Raw genomic sequence first — 20091 nt, forward strand, 5'->3', positions numbered from 1 at the left:
CTAACGAGGCAAGGGCTGGGACCCCTTCTGTTGCAGCCAGTTTGTGCCAGCAGACCCCAAGGATGCCGAGGCATCCACTCAGGTCCTTAGCAACCTGTCCAATCACATGGGTTCCCCTGTCCAGGTGCTGGGACCATGAGTGAATTTCAGGCAGCTGAGCCACGGCTGTTTCCTCATCTGCAATGTGACTAGAACAGTGATTTCTCAACCTGCGGGTCACAACCCCTTTCCTGGGGGTTGCCTGAGGCCATCTGCATATCAGATATTTACATTATAGTTCACGACAGTAGCAAAACGATAGTTATGAAGTAACAATGAAAATAATTTTATGGTTGGGGGTCACCACAACTTGAGGAACTGTACTAAAGGGTCACAGCATTAGGAAGGTTGAGAACCACTGGACTAGAAGATTAAGCAAGATTCTGCATGTGAAGCCTTGGTGCAGGGATAGGAGGCAGGGAGCTGACACATGACAGACAGTCCCTATGCCCTCAGTAGATGCTGAATGAACAACTGCTATGTCCCAGGAAAGTACTGGGGCTTGCAAGCAAGACATGTCATTTCCTACCTTTGGGAAGCATGTGTTGTGTGGTGTGTTATGTGGTGTGTGGGTGTGTATGTGTATGATTTGAAGCAGTGACTTGTGTATCCCAGACAAGTCTCAAACTTGCCATATAACTAAAGATGACGGTAAACTTCTGGTCCTCCAGCCTCCACTTTCAGAGCGCTGGGAGTACAGATGTGCACCCACTGAGTCTGTTAGGCTGGAATGGAGCCCAGGGCTTTGGTGCATGCTAGGCAAGCACTCTACCAACCAAGCTCTATCTCCTGCCTGAAGCTTATATCCAGACAGGAAGGAGTAAATCAAGTGTTACCTTGGTTGTAATTATTGTACCCATTTCACAGCAAGCTGAATCAAGGTTCAGAGAAGCTAAGAGCTTTTAAACCCCCTCCCCTTTCCCCTTCCATCCCACCTAACACTCAAAAGGGCTAGAGCCAAGTGCTAAAAAAAAAAAAAATCCATCCAAGATCCTACCAGGAGAAAAGGGGAGCCATCAATTTCAAGACGTTGTCACCCCAAAGGGTCCTTAAGGCTGAGGATCCGGCTGGCCACAGGCTCTACATGACCTCAGGTAGACAGCAGTCTGGGCTTGTTTCCCTACCTTTGGACACTCTGAATTCTGGGGTGAACCTCAGGTTGTTCTGGCTCTGTGGAAGACCTGGGCTAAATGAGGTGCCCAGCCAGGACCGTTCCCTGGCTGGCAGGAAGGAGGGAGTGTGGTGTGAGGAGCTGGAGGGCTGGGCGGATGAGGAGACTGGGAGGCAGGGGAGGTGGATGAGATGGGGAGGCAGGCCGTGGTCCCTCCTGTTCTGCCCCAGCCCCACCTCTCCCGCATGGACACAGTGGCTGCAGGCACGCGCAGCCTGCACACAGGGGCTTCTTCGATGGGGGCTGCGCCCGCCGCCGTTTTCCTGCGCAGCTCCCTGCTTTGGATTTTTTTTTTTTTTCCTTTTTGGCAGCACTGGGGACGGAACCCAAGGGCCTTGCACTCACCAGGCAAGCACGCCACCATGGAGCCCCTGCTCCCTGCTTTGGATGTCTTTTGTCAGCCTTCTCCGGCTCCTAAGAGCAGCCACAGCTTGTCACTCAAGGCCACTTTCCTTGCTCACACCTCTGCCAGGCTCACCTCCCGTCTTCCATTTCACACACTTCCATCTACAGTGACATCCACAAAGCAGCCTCCTTCCAGCTTCTGGGCCTTTGTTTAGGCCGTCCCTCCACGAAGAATGCCGTTCTTTCCACTTGAATGCATTTGCTCCCACAGCACAGGCTGGAAGACAGCACACTCCATGCCGAACACATGTGTGGGATTTTTGGTTTCTTGTTTGTTTGTTTGTTTGTTTAGGATATTTACATACACATAATAAGGTATCTTTTGTTGTTGTTGGTTTTGAGACAGGGTTTCTCTCTGTAACAGTCCTGGTTGTCCTGAAACTCTCGCTCTGTAGACCAGCCTGGCCTCGAACTCACAGAGATCCACCTATGTCTGCCTCCCAAGTGCCGAGATTAAAGGTGTGCACCACCACTGCCCGGTATAATACCATATCTTAGGGGTAGGCCTCAAGTCTAGAGACAAAGATGACGACATATTTCATGCACACCTTCTATCCACAGCCCCATGCTGGGTGTGCTCCCACAACTCTGTAATCCCCGCACACGGGTGGTGGAGCAGGACGATCAAGACCAACCTCAGCTACACAGAAAATTTGAGACTAGCCTGCACAAGATGAGAACCTGTCTCAAATCAATCAATCAATCAATCAATCAATCAATCAATCAATCAGCATGGCTCAGTGGGTAAAGTCAGGCTGTGCAAGCATGAAAACCTGAGCTCAGATCCCCAGCACCCACAGAAAACCCACAGGTGTTGGCAGTGCATGCCTGTAACCCCAGCACTGGATGTGGAAACAGGAGAATCTCAGGGTGCACCGGCCAGCCAGTCTAGCCAAGCGACCAGGTTCAGCCAGAGACTCTATTTCAAAAAATAAGGTAGTGAGCATGTGCGCCTATACACAAAACACCACACAAAATAGCAAAAAGAAGACAAAATAAAAAATAAAATCCCAAAGATCATCAAACAGTAACAACAACAAACCCCAGAATCAGCCAGAAGGTCATTTTATTCGGTATTTTTTAATGTGTGGGCATTTCTTTTTTGATGTGTTTGTGTGAGTATACACGTATGTGTAGTCACATGCATGCATGTGCGCTTGTGGGCCAGAGGTTGATGCCAGGCATCTCCTTTTACTCTCTTCTTTAATACAGAGGAAGGGCCTCTCACTCGAACTCAGGGCTCACCGATTCAGCGAGGGTCACTAGCCAGCTTGCTCCTGCGATCCTGCCTCCAGCTCCCAAGCGCCGGGACTATAGTGAGTCTCCACATTCAACAGTTACATGGATTCTGGGTATCTGAACTCCGGTCCTCAGGCCTCAAGGATGCACCCACTGAGCCATCCTCAGCCCCAGTGTGCCTGCATTTTGACTATGACACGTCACATGGGGTCAGGTGTGGAATTTCCTACTTGTGGCCTCATGTTGGTGGAAAAAAATAAAAGTTTTGGATCTTTTTGGGTTTCAGGTTTTTCACATTAGAGAGGCTTGAGCTGTTTAAAACAGTGGCCTTGGGTCCCTGGACACTTCTGAACTTACATCTGTTTTAATCTGCCGTATGAGTTACTGACTATTATCAGGGTCACTTAGGATGGTGCCCGCTCATCTGTGGGAGCTGCTCTGATGGTATTAATGAAGGAAGAAGAAAAAGAGAGGAGGAGAGAGAAGAGAAGTGATGGAGGGGGATGGAAGAGGAAGAAGGCTTTGCCCATCACTGCTGGGATGTTGCTCTGATATCCAACGTCAGTCTGTTTAATTTCTCACAAGGTCCCCTGGCATCTCAGAGACTGTCAACAGCAAGTTGATGAATGGAAAGACAGATGAATGAACTGATGGATGAAGGGGAGAAAAGGATTAAGGGGAAGAAGGGTGCATGGACAGATGGACAGAGACAGTCTGCAGGAGGCTGAAGGCACTAACTGCGCCCAGCGGCACAGAGCCCCGCCAGCAGCAGAGGCGGCTGAGACCAGATGCTCAATCTGTCCCCAGCTGCGGCACCTCTCCCTGGCTGTGAGCTCCCAAATTGGAGCCAGCATCAGTCTGAGCATAGGATGGAGTAAGTGGAAGCATGGGGCGGCCGATGCCCAGGGGAGTCCCAGCTCTTCCCCCACCTGTCACCAGCTCTAAGCACCAGCCCCTGACAGCAGGAAGACATCTCTAAAAGCATGAGCCAAGTCGGCGGGAAAATAGGATTTACTCCACAGACATTCACTTGGGGGCAACTTCTCCGGAACTCTACAGTGTAGAAACTTTGGCAAACCCATAGTTGATGCCTCAGAGGATTTTTCTAAACCTGGGGTGTCTGCTGTTTGCCAGCATGATCCAGAGCCAGAAATAGGAGAATAAGGAAATATGATAGTCTAGATACCAAAGGGAATTTCAGGGGAGGAGGGCACCCAGGTTCTTGTATATTCTTCTGTTCATTTACTCACCTACCTAACCAAAATATGCCCATACTTGACTTTGCCCATACATACTACATACATACATACATACATACATACACACACACACATACCACATCCCTCTACCCAGTCAAGCAGCCAGCCACCCATCAAATACCTATTCATTCATCCATCAATTCCATCCATCTACCCATCCATCCATCCATATATATATATATATCCTATCTATACATACATACACATATACATGCATACACATATCCCATATATCTATACATACATACATCCCATCTGTCTATCTATCCATCCATACATTCATCCACCCACCTACCCATTCATCCATCCATCCAATCTATCTACTCACTCAGCCAGCCAACCACACTTATCCATTCATCTATCATCAATTCTATCCACCCATCCACCCATCCATTCACCCACCCATCTATCCATCTATCCATCACACCCATCTATCCATTTATCCATCTACTCATTCTCTCATCCACCAATCTGCTTGTCCATCTGTTCATCCATCCACTTAGCCATCCATCCAACCACTGACCCATTCTATGCACCCACCCACTCACCTACCCATCCACCAGTCTACCCATCTTCCAATTCATCTAATCATTAAACTTGTCCATCATTTGCCCAACCATCTAATCCATGTAACTGCTCATGCACTCATCTTCTGTCCGTCTAGTCACTCATCTATCCAACCATCAACCAGCTGTCAACGGCTCAGCTGCTCATCCCACTATTGCCCTATACACCATTCAACCATTCCAGCTGAGGATCCCCCACTACGGCTGGGAGGAAGTGGACACGCTGACCCATTGTACACCTGACATAATCTGGGAAATATAATAGAGCTACACGCAAGGTACCGCCAAGGACACAAAGACCACCCAGACAGAGGGCTATCGGGGCTTCAGACAGGAGGAGATACACAAGCCTGACCTCAGGAAGTGGCAGGAAGATGCCAGAGCAAGCAGATGAAGGAGGACTGGTGTGGTGGTATTGTGTTCCCCAAAATATTGTGTACCTTAATAAATTTATCTGGGGTCAGAGAACAGAAAAGCCACTAGTTAGACAGTGATAGCACACGCCTTTAATCCTAGCATTCCAGAGGCAGAAATCCATCTGGGATCTCTGTGAGTTCAAGGCCACAATGGAAACAGCCAGGCATGGTGACTCACGCCTTTAATCCCAGAAAGCAAGCCTTTAATCCTAGGGAGTGATGGTAGAAAGCAGAAAGGTATATAAGGCGTGAGGACCAGAAACTAGAAGCATTTGGCTGGTTAAGCATTCAGGCTTTTAAGCAGCAGTTCAGCTGAGAGCCATTGGGATGAGGACACAGAAGCTTCCAGTCTGAGGAAACAAGACCAGCTGAGAAGTTGGCAAGGTGAGATAGCTGTGGCTTGTTCTGTCTCTCTAATCTTCCAGCATTGACCCCAATAACTGGCCTCGGGTTTGATTTTATTAATAAGAACTTTTAAGAATCCTGCTACAGACTGGGGGTGGGGGTGCAATAGGAAACAACACTGTAGGCTCCACAAGTCTAATGGGGGCAAGAAAAATGGGTGGGACAGACTGATAAGAGTAACTCCGTGGTACAGCATTTGTACAAGGCCCTAGGTTTTACCCCAGAACACACACACACACACACACACACACACACACACACACACACCACACACACCACACACACACACACACACACACACACACACACACACACACAAGAAATTCAAAAGTACAGGCCCCCACACCACCTCACTAACAAGCTGTTGGCCAGGGCCAGTCTCCTTTTTCACATCCACCAGACTCTGTAGGTCCTCCGTATTTCCTAGAGAGAAAAGGAATACCTCCCGGATACCACTCACTACCAGCTTGTGCTCTGCTGGCTACAACACAGCTCCATCAGAAAGAAAATCAGCCCTTAGAAATCTCTGGGCCGAGCAGCCTCAGCTGTGATTCCCATGTCACCTTCTGCTGCAAGTTCCCCAGGTTCTGTGCCTTTCTTCTCTGGCAATGGTAAATCTGCTAGCAGCCCCTCAATAGCTGGAACTAAGCAACTGGAGGCACACCCAGAGAGCAGCAGGGAGGGAGGCTGGCTCTGCTTTCCCTGCTGAGACTCCAGGCCCTCTGTGCACCAGATCAGTGGTTAAAACTCTAGACTTAGGGTTGGAGAGATGGCTCAGCGATTAAGAGCACTGACTGCTCTTCCAGAAGACCCCAATGCACATAAAAATAAATTATTAAAAAAAAAAAACCTCCGGACCTTAAACACATACCCATCAACTCCTCAGAAAGCTTATTTCCTTGCCTATGTCTGCAACTAATGTCTAAACAGTTTAGAAAACACACACACACATGCACACGCACACACGCGCGCGCGCGCGCACACACACACACACACGCGCACACACACACACACACCTCTATATAAAGAAAGAATGTGACACAAAGGTCCTCCTGATAGTGATGAGAGTCACAGCTGTATGGATGTTTATGTTTGAAATATTTAAAAAATAGGAATGGAAAGATGGTTCAAAGGTTAAGAGCACTGGCTGCTCTTCCAGAGGACCCAGGTTCAATTCCCAGCACCCCCATGGCAGCTCACAACTATCTGTAATCCAGCTCCAAGTGATTTGACATCCTCACATGGACATACATGCAGGCAAAACACCAATGCACATAAAATAAGAATAAAAATTATTTTGAAATATTTCAAAATGAAGGTATCAGTCCTTCCACCTAACTTGCAGCCAGTGAGTTTGGGTCCAGCTCCACCATCCCTGGCCAAAGTCCATGAGTAATTACTTGCCTTTTCCAAGCCTTATTTTTTAAAGTATTTTTTATTATTACATTTATTTCACATACGTGTGTGCATACTTATGTGTGTGCACATGCTTGTAAGTGGAAGTCACAGGGCAATTTGTGAGAGTTGGTTCTCTCTTCCCACCATGTGGGTGCCAGGGACCAAACGCAGATGGTCAGGTTTGGCAGCAGGGGTTTTTACCAGCTCAGACATCTTACCGACCCTCTCCTCTTTTTTTTTTTTTTTTTTTTTGATTCTATAGTCTAGGCTGGTCTCATACATACAGCAATCCTCCTGCCCAGACTCCCGAGTGCTGGGTTTACACGTGTGAGAGCCATTGTGCCCAAATTCACTTTTCAGTCTACAGGATGTCAGGACACCGACCCGGGTAACTGCTCTTCAGCACCTACGCCCTCAGGACACCCAAGTCACTGCTCTTATTACTGCTATTGTTCACAACCGAGCAGAGAAACTGAGGCAAGGCAAGGCGTGGTAAAACGGAGACTTTTCTCTCTTCTATTCCCCCGTTAGCACCAGGCGCAGAGGGTCTTACACTCAGGTATTGGTGAACAGCTAAGGCTCGGGAGGCTGGAACAACAGCTGGGGATGTAGCTCAGTGGGTAGCGCGTGTGCCGAACATGCATGAAGTCTTGGGTTTGGTAGCCAATACTGCACAAACTAAGTGTGGTGGCGCACACCAATAATCCCAGCACCTGGGGAGTGGAGGCAGGAGGATCAGAGACTCAGAGTCGCCTTTGGCTAGTTCCAGGCTGGTTCACCTCAAGTGACAGAGTTGACAAGTAGAGAATCCAGGTCAGGAATTCCGCTCTGCCCTTGCCTCAAAGAGCAGGCTCTTGCCTGAACCTCCTAGCTCCCAGCCAGGGGTCTAGCCTCATCATCCCTCTGGCTCCAGAAGGGACTAGTCCGAGGGGGTCCCAAGTGCCTCCGCTGCTCAGAAGGCCTTCCCACTGCTTTCCTGGAACCACAGGAGCTGCCATCTGAGGCTGTGAGTAGTGACAGCTGATGCTGATGGGCACAAGCAAGAAGATGTCACAACCGGGGCCCTGACTTGAGCAGACTCCCTGGGCCCCAGCTTTCTGTGGGTTCCAAAAGGGCCCCTTGGGCTCTGGCCGAGCTGTTCCCAGGCCCTGCCTCCGGGGAGAGGCGGAGAAGGCCCATTCAGGAGGGTCGAGTCCCACTGTGCTCTAAGCCTCTTTCTCCCCACTTGCACAGCTCAGATGCTTTTTGTCCTTCCGGCTTCCCATGGACCCGGGCCAAGTGACAAGTTGGTGCTGTGGACATATGTCGTCGCCATAATGGGAATGTTGACCTCACGCTCTCCCTGCTGGGGCCAGGCAGCTTGCACCCCGCCCCTGTGCTTGGCAGCTTCTGCTCTCGGGCACACACAGGACTCCTTCCCGCAGTCCGGCTACACAGGGCATTCATGGGCCCTTCTACCGGATCTTAGAGCGCATCGGCTCCATCACCTGCCTCACACTTCACCTGCCTTTGCTTTGGGACCCTCTGAGGAGTCACCTCCTCCAGGTGCTCAGTCAGGACAGTGCTGACTGTGTAAGCATGAAGACCCCAGATTCAAGCACAGAGGCATCGGAACCCCTGCTGGAGCTGTATACTCTTGGCCTGTGAGTAAAATCCAGCCAGCAAGCATGGTCAAGTATGACAGCTTCCCCGTAAACACACAAACTTTGTAGACCAATAAGCTTTTTTTAAGATTGAGCCCCACCTCCTGCAGAAAAAAAAAGAGGGGGCAGCTGGGGGGGGGGTACCTTTAGAAAGGACTGGTGTTCTCTATGATTTATTATCTGTCTGACTTTGAACTTGGTCTTCCATTTAGGCAACAGATAGGAGCCATATTTCATGCCTGTCAAAAGTTGAACACAGTGGTTCTCAACCTGTGGGTCTTGAACGCTTTGGGAGTCGAACGATCATTTCACAGGGGTCACATATCGGATATTCTGCATATCAGATATTTACATTATGATTTATAACAGTAGCAAAATTACAGTTACAAAGTAGCAATAAAAATAATTTTATGGCTGGGGGTCACCACCACATGAAGAACTGTATTAAAGGGTCGCAGCATTAGGAAGATTGAGAACTGCTGGTTTCCCACATAAAATCCCACGAATGCATTGCCTGGGCCCATCCTCCACTGGGTCTCTGCAGGTGATGCCAGAGAGGTATCTGTACCCACCCACGTCATCACAAGTACACATCTTCTTGTGCTCCAAAAGTAGATTTCACAGCAATGGTGGCCTCACAGCTGAACCTTGCCTCCCTGCACATGTGATGGCCCCTGACCACATCAAGAATGACAGCCACAGTCACACCTTCAGATTCTTTTATAGGTGAATGAAGAATACAGTCACTTCTTGACACATATATCACAGGTGGCTGAAATGATGACTCCTAGGGAAACTGAGGCCCAAGGGGGTGAAGCCAGCCATCCCCGGACCTTATTTAACAAATCCCATGTCACCAGCCCAAGGCCTTGAACCTCACACAAGGTCTTGAATAAGCTTGTCCCTGGCTACCCTCACTAATTTGGAGGTTCCCTGATTTTACATCTGTCAGGAACTAACTTGGTCACGGGTCCCTAGGTGACAAGAGCCTCTGCTTGCTCAGGACAGATCACACCTGAAAGACACAGAGAGAAAATTGCTGGGGTGGAGTGGCGGGAGCAGAAGGCAAGAAGGAAGGGGCCGCCTAGCTGCCCGCTGCCCCCATCCCTGGGCTATAAACAGCATGGAATAAACTGTCTAAAAGGTGGTGGTCTATACATCCTTGCTCCAATGAACGTAAGGCTACTGTGTGCCCGTGGCAGCCTAGATCAAAATCTGGAGCACAGGTTAGCCCGGAGCATGTAGAGAGGTGTACCAGTGACAGCATGAGATGGGAGGGAGTCCAGAACTTTGAGTAGCTCCTCCAAGGTGTGCTTTGGTGAGGAGGAGGCGGTCACTCCAGTACAGTGTGCCAAATCTCTGGCAAGAAAAGGGCCTCTCTTTAAGGCCTGAATGGAAAATGAAACCATGGGTTTCCTCCCTTCCTGGGAACACTAATGAAGGAGCCTGGGATGACCCCGAGCTGGCTTTGGGGCTGGTGCAAACTGATAAGATGCCAGAGGGTGACATTTTGTGGCACCAGCTCCTACTGTTCAAGAAGCCTTACACAGAAGCTGGGAATGCTTGTAATCTCAGCACTTGGGAGGCTGAGGCAGAAGGATTGCCAGGAGATAGCCTGGGTTACAGAGTGAGACCTGGTCTCAGAAAATCCAAGCTGGTGAGATGATTCACTGGGTAGCATTTTCCCACACAAGCCTGATGACCTGATTGGCTCCCTGGGACTTTGGTGGAAAAGTGAGAACCCACTCCTTTGACCTCCACAAGCATGCCATGACACATACATGTCCATGCTTACACCCATACACCACACACACGATAATTAACATATATACATAATTTTATTTATGTATTATGTTCTTACTAAAACAAGTCTTCCAAGGGCTGGGCATGTAGCTAAGTAGTAATGCACTGGCCTAACATGCACAAAGCCTTGACACACCCTCAGCACAGCAGAAAAAGAAAGAAAAAGTCTGATGGTGTCCTGCTTTGCCTCCTGGGGTGCTTAGTGTAGACCAATGACAGGTGAGAAGCACTGAGAAGCCAGGGGGTCCAGCCCTGCCACTGTCCCCAGGGCCATTTGGGCACTTCCAATCTCACTGCCCGAGCCCCCTGGACTCACAAGGACCCTGGTTGACACTGTGGAATAGAACAAATATCTCCCAAAGACATCAACCTGCTGCCGCAAAAGCCCTAAATCACCCCTCTCTGAGCTAGGACTAGGGGGCTACTTATTACCCAGCAGCAGACCACAGATGTACTTTCTGAAGTGTTCTCCCCTGACTAGGGTCCAGCACCTAGTCCTGAACCTAAGAGCTGAAGGAGCCTGGCCCACGTCATAGAAGAGGCGGCCAAGGCCCAGGAGACCCCTGAGCAATTGTCTCAAGGGTCCCACAGAGTCTGGGTCAGACTCAAGGGTCCCACTTGAGCCTGCAGGGCCTGGAGGGCAACACCAATACGTGCTGCAAGGTGACGGCGAGCCACCCAGTACTCGGGGAATATGAGGAGGTAGCTGCTGCGATCCTGCTCCAGCTGACCATGGCCATGTGGCGCTGTGGGCCTGGGACGCTAGACTGACTTTCAGAGAAGCCAGAATCTCGAATTTTTCTATACGGCTATCCTTCTTTATGTTGGCTAAGCACTCAGAGCCCTCAGTTACAGCAAGCCACTGACTCTGGACAGGTCACATTTTTCTCTCAGGCCTCAGTTTCCCCATCTGAACGGCCACAGCACTCACGACCCTCCCGTCCTATCAGCAGCCTTCCAATGACAGCTCCACAGTGCCTGCCCTCCGTGGAGGCGTGTCCCCGCCACCCCCACCCCCCCGGCCCCCACTATACACAGCGTTAACACCCGATTTGTCTAACTTACAACAACATTATTCTGACCACTATGACAGAGATTGCATTTTTATGGCAGGTTTGTGAGTTCCAGAACACTCCCGCCTGCATTATCTCAGGATGCTGATGGAGTCAGAGGCTGGACAGCTGCCTCGGAGACCCTTGCCAGAGCCAAGCTACCTCTGAGCATGAAGCCCAGTTGCTGAGGCAGCTGGAGAGAACACCCCCCACACACACCCACACACACACCCACACCCACACCCACACACACCCGCTGCCCGGTGCCACCCGGACCCAGCTTGAATCCCGACCTTGCCATCCCCTGGGTGTACCCCGGACAGTCAGGATCTGGGTTTCCTTTCCTTCATCTGTACAATGGATGTGACCACATGGCCACCACAGACCTGTGGGACACACAGACAGGCTCGGCAGCGTCTGCAGAGACTCACAGCCGTCGTCACCTTCCTGGCAGGAAGTGGGAACCAGGCAGGCCCTGGGCCAAAAGTGGAGTGTGACCATGGAGAACCTGGGGGGGTTCTGGGGGTGTTAACTGGGTCAAGGCCTTTGAGGAAATGGGGGTGGTGTTAAACTAGGGCAAGGCCTTTGAGGGAAACCCTCAAAGACAGGCTGAGGGGCCTCTTAGTCTCCAGCCAGGGTCAGTTAAAGCCTGGCTGTAGAACACACAGGCCTTCTGGGTCTTTGCTGCTCCCCTGCAGGTGAGGGCAGGGCCAGGGAGAGGTGGGGACGAAGGATCTGGTGAAACCCCCGCCTTCCCGCTCCTGAGCCCAGTTTCTGACTAGGATCCAGCGACTGCAGCTTTTCTAATGTTTATTCACACTCATCACACTTGAGAATCACTTAGCTCACCTTCCTCTAGGGAAGGGATCGGTTCCCGCAGCCACCTCAAGGGCTGGGAACGTTATTTCCCTAGGACAGAGCATGGAACTAAAACTCAGAGAGGGTAAGCAACAGGCTTAAGGACACACAGGACAGGATGGTGTGACTCCACATATCGTCGTGTGTGTGTGTGTGTGTGTGTGTGTGTGTGTGTGTGTGTGTGTATGCATGTGCGCACGAGCGCGTGTATGTACGAACATACATACACTGCTTACAGGACAGCAGGGAAGGGAGCCAGGGCTTCACCAAAGGTCTTGGGGACAGGGGAGAGAGTGTTCACATCTCAATTATGCCACCAAATAAAGCTGGGCATGGCTGAGGATCAGGTTACCTTGCTGGTACAGACTTGTATACTGGCTCGCACTTCATCCTCACAGTGCCTCCCTCCAGCAAGGCCCGGTCTGCCGCTTACAAACGAAGAAACTGAGGCTCTGACTGTAACGCTGGCTCAAGGCCACGGAGTTGGAAAGGTTAGCCTCGTCAGAAGGTGTACTCACTCCCAGGGCGTACAGGGGCGGGTGAAAGGGGAGAGGAGGTGGCTCTGGGATGCTCACCTAACGAGGCCCAGGCTTCAGTGGCCTCAGCAAGCCCCAGGTGACACAGGAGTTACCCTCCCCCACCTTCCGGAAGGCAGCTGCTTTAAAAGGCCCTAAAACGCTTTCAAGGCCTTATCAGCCCTGCTTCACTGATGCCAATCAGGAAGCTTCCAGGTGCTGCACCAACGGCCACCCCACCCCTTGGAGCTGTACAAACATTCCTCCCTCCCACTCTCCTCCGGGCCTCCTTCTAGTCAGCAGCCACCAGGAGGTGCCGGGAGGTGGGCAGAGGCTCTGCTGGACATCATTTCAACCTGGCCTTCCCCAGATTCTGCCTGGAAGAACTTCTCTCTCCAAAGTCCTGGGTTGTATCTCAGAACACTGGGGACAAGTGTAACTCGCTGACAGAAAGACCAGACAGATGTTTAAAATGGAGATTCCCCCACCTCGCTCCCCACCCACCCACCCACCCCCAGCTGAGGCCAGCACATAGATCTGGCCTGCCTCTGCCAGGAACTCCAACCTGATCTCCATGCTTCGACCTCAACAGGAGCCCAGGCCACTCCTGCCAGGCCCAAGCCTCTGTCACCAGCCAGCTCCACCTTCCACCCACCCTGTCTATGTACAAGGATCTTGGCTGGCCACAGCTCACAGGTGAACACAGGCAGGCAGGGTTGACAGGATGAGAGCCTGGGCTGAGGGTCCTTAAAGATGCCTTAAAGGGGACTGAGGATGTGTCTCAGTTCACAGTGAGCATACCCGCCTAGCATGCAAGAGGCCCCGGATGCAATCCCCAGCACTCCATAAACCAGGAGTCGTGACGCACAACTGTAAATTCCAGCAACTGGGAGACAGAGGCAGGAGGATCAGGAGTCCAAGGTCTCTGATGGCTGCAGAGTCAGTTCGAGGCCGGCATGAGTGCCCAGAGAATGCATCCCTACCAGGATCAACGAAGGGGTCAGAGGCAGATAGCAAAGACAACCTGCAGGAGGCAGTGGAGCGACAGCAGGACAGAAGGATGCACTGATGGACGAACAGGACTCCAGACGTGAGAATCCTCTGACAGCTGAGGTGCCTCCCCAACCTGGGTTCTATGACCATCTCAGAGTGACCAGAGTGCAGAGCAGTGGGTAGTGTGAGACCCAGAGGGCTTCCCCGCAGGGTCCTCGATGGGGTGTCTGACTCTGTGCACATGTAGAGCACTGTCCCAGGGCTAGGGGAGCAAGGCACCTGTGAGATGGAGTCAGAACAGAGGCCTGCCCCCCAAACCCTCACAATGCCATGTAGGCAGGCACATCCGAGCCCAGTCATCATGGGCTACACCCACAGATACGGCAAGGAAAGGAGCCCTGGACCCAAACCAGCACATCTCTATGCTGAATGTCTGGCAAGGGAACCATAGGAGATGAAGTCCAGAGAGTGTGAGCACCTTGTCCCAAACCACAGCATGCAATGTTCATATCTGAACCCAGATCCATTGCTCCAGAAGGCAGTGTCTTCATCCACACCATCTATGAAGTCAGCAGGCTCTGTTCTCTACCACAGCCAGACTCTGTTTCCTATCCACAGCCTGCCCCTGAAGATGGATAGACAGATGAATGAATGAATGATGGATAGACAGATGAATGAATGAATGAATGATGGATGGATGGATAGATGGATGAATGAACAGACTGATGGGTGGGTAGAAGGAGGTTAGATGGATGGGGGATAGATAGATAGGTGTATTTATGGATGGAGGAGAGATGGATGGATGGATGCATGGAGGGGTGGATGGGTGGAGGATGGATGGATGAGTGGGTGTATGACAGAACAGGTCCATCTGATTAGAGTTTTCCAGTGCTGGGTTTTAAAGTGAAACCCTGCTTTCACTGACGAAGACATACACAAAAGCTAACTCCTCAAGACACAAAAAACAAAACAAGTGCAAATTTACTCCACATTCGCCAGGGCTCCAGGCATATGAAGCCCCAGAAGACAGATGGGCTCCCAGCCCTCATCAGAAGGGGTCCGTGTGGCCCTTTGGCTGAACTGTCTGTCCCTCACCCTCAAACACTTCCTGTTTGGACTATCCCCAGACCCTCCCTCTCCAGGAAGGTTTCCTTGGATCCCCTGCCCTTTCCTTCTCTGACGCTCATCCGGAGTTCATTCACTCAACACTGTCCACTGGATGCACCTTAGCTGACGGCACACTCGTCACTGAGTGCCCCGGTTTCAGAACAAGCAGCTCTGCACATTGGGATGCCGCAGCCAACAGGGCAGCTTGAATCACTTCCTCCTGGGGTTCATGGTCCAGAGGGCCAGGCAACATGAAACAAGGAAACTAACATGGGTTTTCGGAAAGCTAAAACAAGTGGGTAGGATACAAAGTAGCAAAACTGGTATCCGTTTTAGGTGATACTGTCAGAGAGGGCCTCCTAGAAAGTGGCATTTGAACAGTTCTATGTACCATAATTATGGACATACAAAAGGTCCAGGGGGTCCTTGCCTTTAGGGAACTCATAGTCCAGAGCACTGGCCTTAGTGTGACTCTGCAGGACCACATCTGGATTATTCTCAACATCCCCAATGACTGAAGTTGTCCATCTTCCCAAACACAAATCTGGCCAGGTCCCCCAATAAACAGCTCAAGAACCTTCAGAGGCTCCCCGCTTCCCTCGGCATCAACTCCATACTCCTAAGTCGTCCATCCCTGCCCATCTGCACCTGTCTGCCCTCCCTTCTCCGTCACCTCACAAGGGTGCCCTCGAGGCACACTGCCCTAGGTCACACCCAAGGAAATGCCAGATCATCTGGCCCCCCGGGCCTTCCCATATGCTGTTGGCTTGCCAGGCAACATTTCCCTCACCCTCATAGTCCCAAAGTCAACTGCCTCAACTCTGAAGAGATCAATCTGTAGAAACGCCAGGTGGCTAAGAAAGTTCATTGTCAGGAGAGTGGGGAGTGAGAAAATGAAACACAGCATTGAGCCATAAAAAAGGAAATAACCCTTTTCCAGCCCAAACTGCACCCCCAGGTGGCCCTCAACTTCCTCCTGGCAGTGCTCGGGGACACACTTCACACATTCGCTCCTGCCAACTATTTTCTCTGTCAGCCTGTCCCCTGTCTCCCTGCCCGCCCCAGGGTCCCGCACCACCTAGCCAAAAAGGAAGCACCATAAATATTTGGAGAGCAAACGAAGGGCTGTGCGGGGGAGACCCCAACCTTTACACTCCATCTAGTAGTGAGTCGGCCACCGTCCTCTGTGAGATGTGTCCCGGGGCTTGAAGCCCCAGCTCCAGATGTTCAACACTTTGCTTTTCCTGGAGGGATCTTGTGGTTTGGGCGAGACACTATGCTCACCATTCTTGCCAGGGGACCACTCCCCAGCACACACACGTGCGTGCACACATGCACGTGCACCCTCTCTCCTCTCAAGCATTCCACAGGCTGGAGCTGGGAATTCTTAGGCTGTAATGCTCAGGCCAGCCCTGTGGTGGGCTGGGAGTCAGAGCAGCCAGAAGAGAAAGGCAGGCAGGCAGTGGTAGCTTCATGGCTCTGGATGCCAGAGACAAGAGCTGTCCCCTCTGGCCCCCACAGATTGGGGTTGTATCCGGGAGAATCCAAGTGTTCCCTGGATGTGCGGCACCTCTCAGCCCACCTTCCCAATTCCTGCAGTTGGATTACTTCCCCATCCACTACCCAGTGTGATCCTTATAATCACACAGGTGAGACAGCCACTGTGATCACCCTTAAGTGACAGATGAAGAGAAGAAGGATGCTCCGAGAAAGGATTATGGGATGGTGAGTATACATAATGGAATCCTTCGAGAATAGCCAGAGGCCCTACCTAGGGAAACTGAGGCCCCTACAGAGAAGAGAGCTGGTCCAGGGACCCAAGTGAATTAGAAACAGACCCCTGCAGCCCACCTCACACCATTTCTCAGTCCAATATGAGCTGATCGTAATGGACTAAATTCCTCCCACTCCTGCCCCCAAACGGGCAGCCGTCCCATCTTGTGACATCAGCTGCCAACCAGCCCTGTGTCCAGGATCAGGAAGAACCCAGTCAGGCCACGGCCCCCCAGATTCTAACCACCCACTTGCCAGGGCTGGACAGACGTGGCCCTTCCATCTACCCCACGGTAATTAAAAACACACCCAGGCCTTCTCAAACACGCAAGAGAGGCCAATTTTCCTCCCCTCCAGCCCCACTGACTGCAACCTAAATAGCAATATTTATGCCAAGCTCCCCATAATACTGTAAACATCCCAACGTATAGCGGGCCAGCACATGAGTCATTTCCCCAAAGCCAGTGTAATAAGTGGTACACCAACCAAATCCCAGGGAGCTCCCCGCCAGCAGCCGGGCTCCAGGGCTGCCCTCCACACCCTGGGCCCGTGGCACCCTCAGTGCCCTGGCCACCCCACTCTGGGAAACCGCAAGCAGCCGCCAAATCCTGCAGGAGCCGGAGGACGGCTGCCTTGGTGCCAAACACGATGGCTGCCATCCAAGGACCCCCCTTTTCCCCCCACCCCCTCCCGCACTGCGGTCACTAAAATGCTCATTACTGAGAAACTAAGTTCTAGCACGGGGTCCCCCACCATGCCTGTAGTAGCTGTGCCTGGACCCCTCAAGGCTTCTTCACACTTCACCCCAAAGTGGCCCAAGAATAAGACACTTACCCCTCATGCCCCCGGTGGCACACTCCTAGAAGGGGTCACCCTCTTTAGGGGCAAGAAAACACAGCCAATTGTTTCAAAGACCTCAGACTCGGGGCCTATTTTTAACACCCAATGGCTATGGGTGAGACAAGATTTTTCTGAACCCGCGGTTTCCCTATTTGTTAAAAACCAGTAAAAAAAATTTCGACCCATCTGGCTTCCCGGAAGACTTCTCTTGGAGGATTCAACACGATTGTCGGCCGGCAAGCACTTTGCAAAGAAGGCTTCAAGTACCTTGTCAACCGTGCAGCACGCTGTAAACCACTGAGAGCAAAGTACTTCATAAACTGTGAAGCGGTTGGCAAACTGTAAAGCGCAGTACACGTGAGAACCATTATTAGGATTCACGCCTGGTCCTACCAGCCCAGCCATTCCTAGCGGACACACCCAGACCCCCGCTAACAACTTTCCCTCCAGAGCCAGCGAGCTGCGACCACCTGGCAGCCACTCCCGCCCCCGGGGGGTCGGGTGGTACCACAGCGCGAGGCCTCGGGGAGAGGCCCGGAGACCCAGGCCAAGGCCAACAACACATGGCAAAGCATCTGGTCCGGGATCTGACGGCAGCTGGAGAGTTCTTGGGGCTCCAGACTCCACGCAGAGCTCTGTCGCCCTCGGGGCGGTGGCCCGCGGAGGTACCCGGAGGACCCCGCGCGCAAGAGAGATGCCCATCGCCCCATCCCCCGCTCAGTCCTGCTGGGGAGGGGACCCCATTGTACGCCGCGGGCGACCGGGCGGGCACGGACGAGGGGGTGGGGGACACGAGCGCTTCGCTCCACTCTGCGGGTCCTCCTGCTCTTCGGGTCGCCCAGGCTGCATCCAAGGGGGCGCGGCCCGGGATCCCCAATCCTTGGCGCGGCCACTGTGCCTCCCTCAGAACGCTCCCTGCCAAACTTTGCAGCGCCCACTGCGCGCCGGGCCCGCGCCCCTGAGCCGGGTGCCGAGCCAGGCTGGGCCAGCGCCGGGCTCTGCGGGGATGCGGGGACCCGGGTGGCGGGCGCGCAGTGGGCAGAGCCCCCGGCCCTGGGCGGCGCTCGCCGGGCTGGCTACAAAGCCTCAGCAAGATGGTCCCTTCGCCTCCTCCTGGCACAGTCAATCAGCGCCCGCCGCTCGCCCGGGCGCCCGCGGGGCCCCGCGTCCTCCCCAGCGGTGGCCGCCGGCCACACCTCCCCGCGGCCACCTGCGCCCGGCACCGGCCCCCGGGCAAACTTTGCGACCGCGGGGCCGAGTGAGGGGGCGACCCGGGGCCGAGGCGGCCGCTCCCCGCCCCATCCCCGCTCACCTTCCACGGCGGCTAGCAGCGGCAGCAGCAGCAGCGCAGCCCCCAGCCTGCGCACGGCCATTGCTGCGCTGCCGGGAGCCTCGGGCCGCGGCGCCGCGGGGACCCCGGGGCTGGAGCGCGCGCCCCGGGCTCGGGGGGCCGGCGGGTAGCGGCGGGGCGCGGCGCACACACACACGAGCCGCCGCCGCCGCGCAGCCAGCAGAATGAGCCATCCAGCCCGGGCAGAACGGGGACCCGGGCTCCGCCAGCGCTGGGCACGGCCCACCTGAGCCGCGGGCGCGGGGGGAGCCGGGGTTGGACTGCCAACCCTGCGCCTGTGCCCCACGTGCCCACGGGCTGCACCACGCCCGAGCACGGCTCTCTTAGTCTTTCATATCCCTTCGGAGGGGGCAGCACCCGCGCTGGGACACTGTGACCCCACGCACCAGGGCGTCCGGGACCCCGGATTCCCCCCCGCGCAGCAGTGGTCTCTCCCGGCGCTGTGGCTCCTCCAGATAAAGCAGCGATTTCAGCCCAAATGTTTCTCAATTTTTATTGAATGCTGCAAAGCCGAGATCGTCTGGCGCGGCTGACAGGAGCAGAGAGAGGGGACCCAGGGCGGGGGGGCTGGGAGCGAGGAAGGGGCTGCCCAAAGCCGGGGGACTGGCCCTACCTGTCAGGGCCGGGAGTGCCACCCCCTAGCCTGAGCCCTGCCACCCGCGTCCCTGCGGCTTCGAAAGAGACTGAACTGCAATGAATGAGGGGGGAAAAAGAGGAGGGGGGGAGCTGGGAACAAAACAGGCGGCTTTCCCAGGCTCTGGGGCTGGGCTGGGGCCTCCGCCTGGGAGAGTGGGCCTTGGCGCTCGCCCGCGGGCCTGGGGTTCTCTCTGGCAGGGGTGGCGGGCCCTGGCAGGCAGACCCCAGGCCTTCCCTCCTTGCCTTGTTGTCTTGCGCGAGCCCACCGGCCCCTCCCCGCGGACCTTTCCAGCCGCACATTGTATTTCTCCTCTGTTGATCTGGTTCCCGGTGCTGTTTGCGCGCAGGGGTGTGGAGGAGGCCCGGGGGGGTTCCTAGAGACAGCCCTCACTCCACCCCTCGGTGGAATGGACCTGTCTGGGCTGCTCGGTTTTGTGCATAACTGTTCCTTCAGGGAGGACACAACCCCTTGTTCCATTTCTGCGGGCCCAGCCTGCTCTGACAGCCTTCATCACCGTCATCATTAGCGGGCTTGCTGAGGCCGGTGGTGGGCGGACTGTAGGGACCCTGAGGGAACCACCCAGGCAGGGCCCCTGGCCTTTGGGATCCGCGCTCCTGAAAA

General features: G+C 53.6%; 1 protein-coding gene across 5 annotated transcripts in view; it reads right to left on the bottom strand.

Moving 5' to 3' along the window:
* The window catches only part of Ephb2 (EPH receptor B2), a 190098-nt gene extending 171179 nt beyond the window's left edge, over nucleotides 1–18919 (bottom strand). For 4 of the 5 annotated variants that reach the window (XM_028875401.2, XM_037203087.1, XM_028875402.2 and 1 more), the window contains exon 1: nucleotides 18795–18919. In XM_028875401.2, coding sequence (XP_028731234.1) covers nucleotides 18795–18855 — 61 coding nt within the window. In that variant the 5' untranslated portion in view covers nucleotides 18856–18919. The remainder of the gene's footprint in view (nucleotides 1–18794) is intronic. The other variant, XM_028875403.2, reaches the window with a different exon arrangement.
* Nucleotides 18920–20091: the final 1172 nt, after the last annotated feature.

Source organism: Peromyscus leucopus, chromosome 2 (genome assembly GCF_004664715.2).
Source record: "Peromyscus leucopus breed LL Stock chromosome 2, UCI_PerLeu_2.1, whole genome shotgun sequence".
Taxonomy (NCBI): domain Eukaryota; kingdom Metazoa; phylum Chordata; class Mammalia; order Rodentia; family Cricetidae; genus Peromyscus; species Peromyscus leucopus.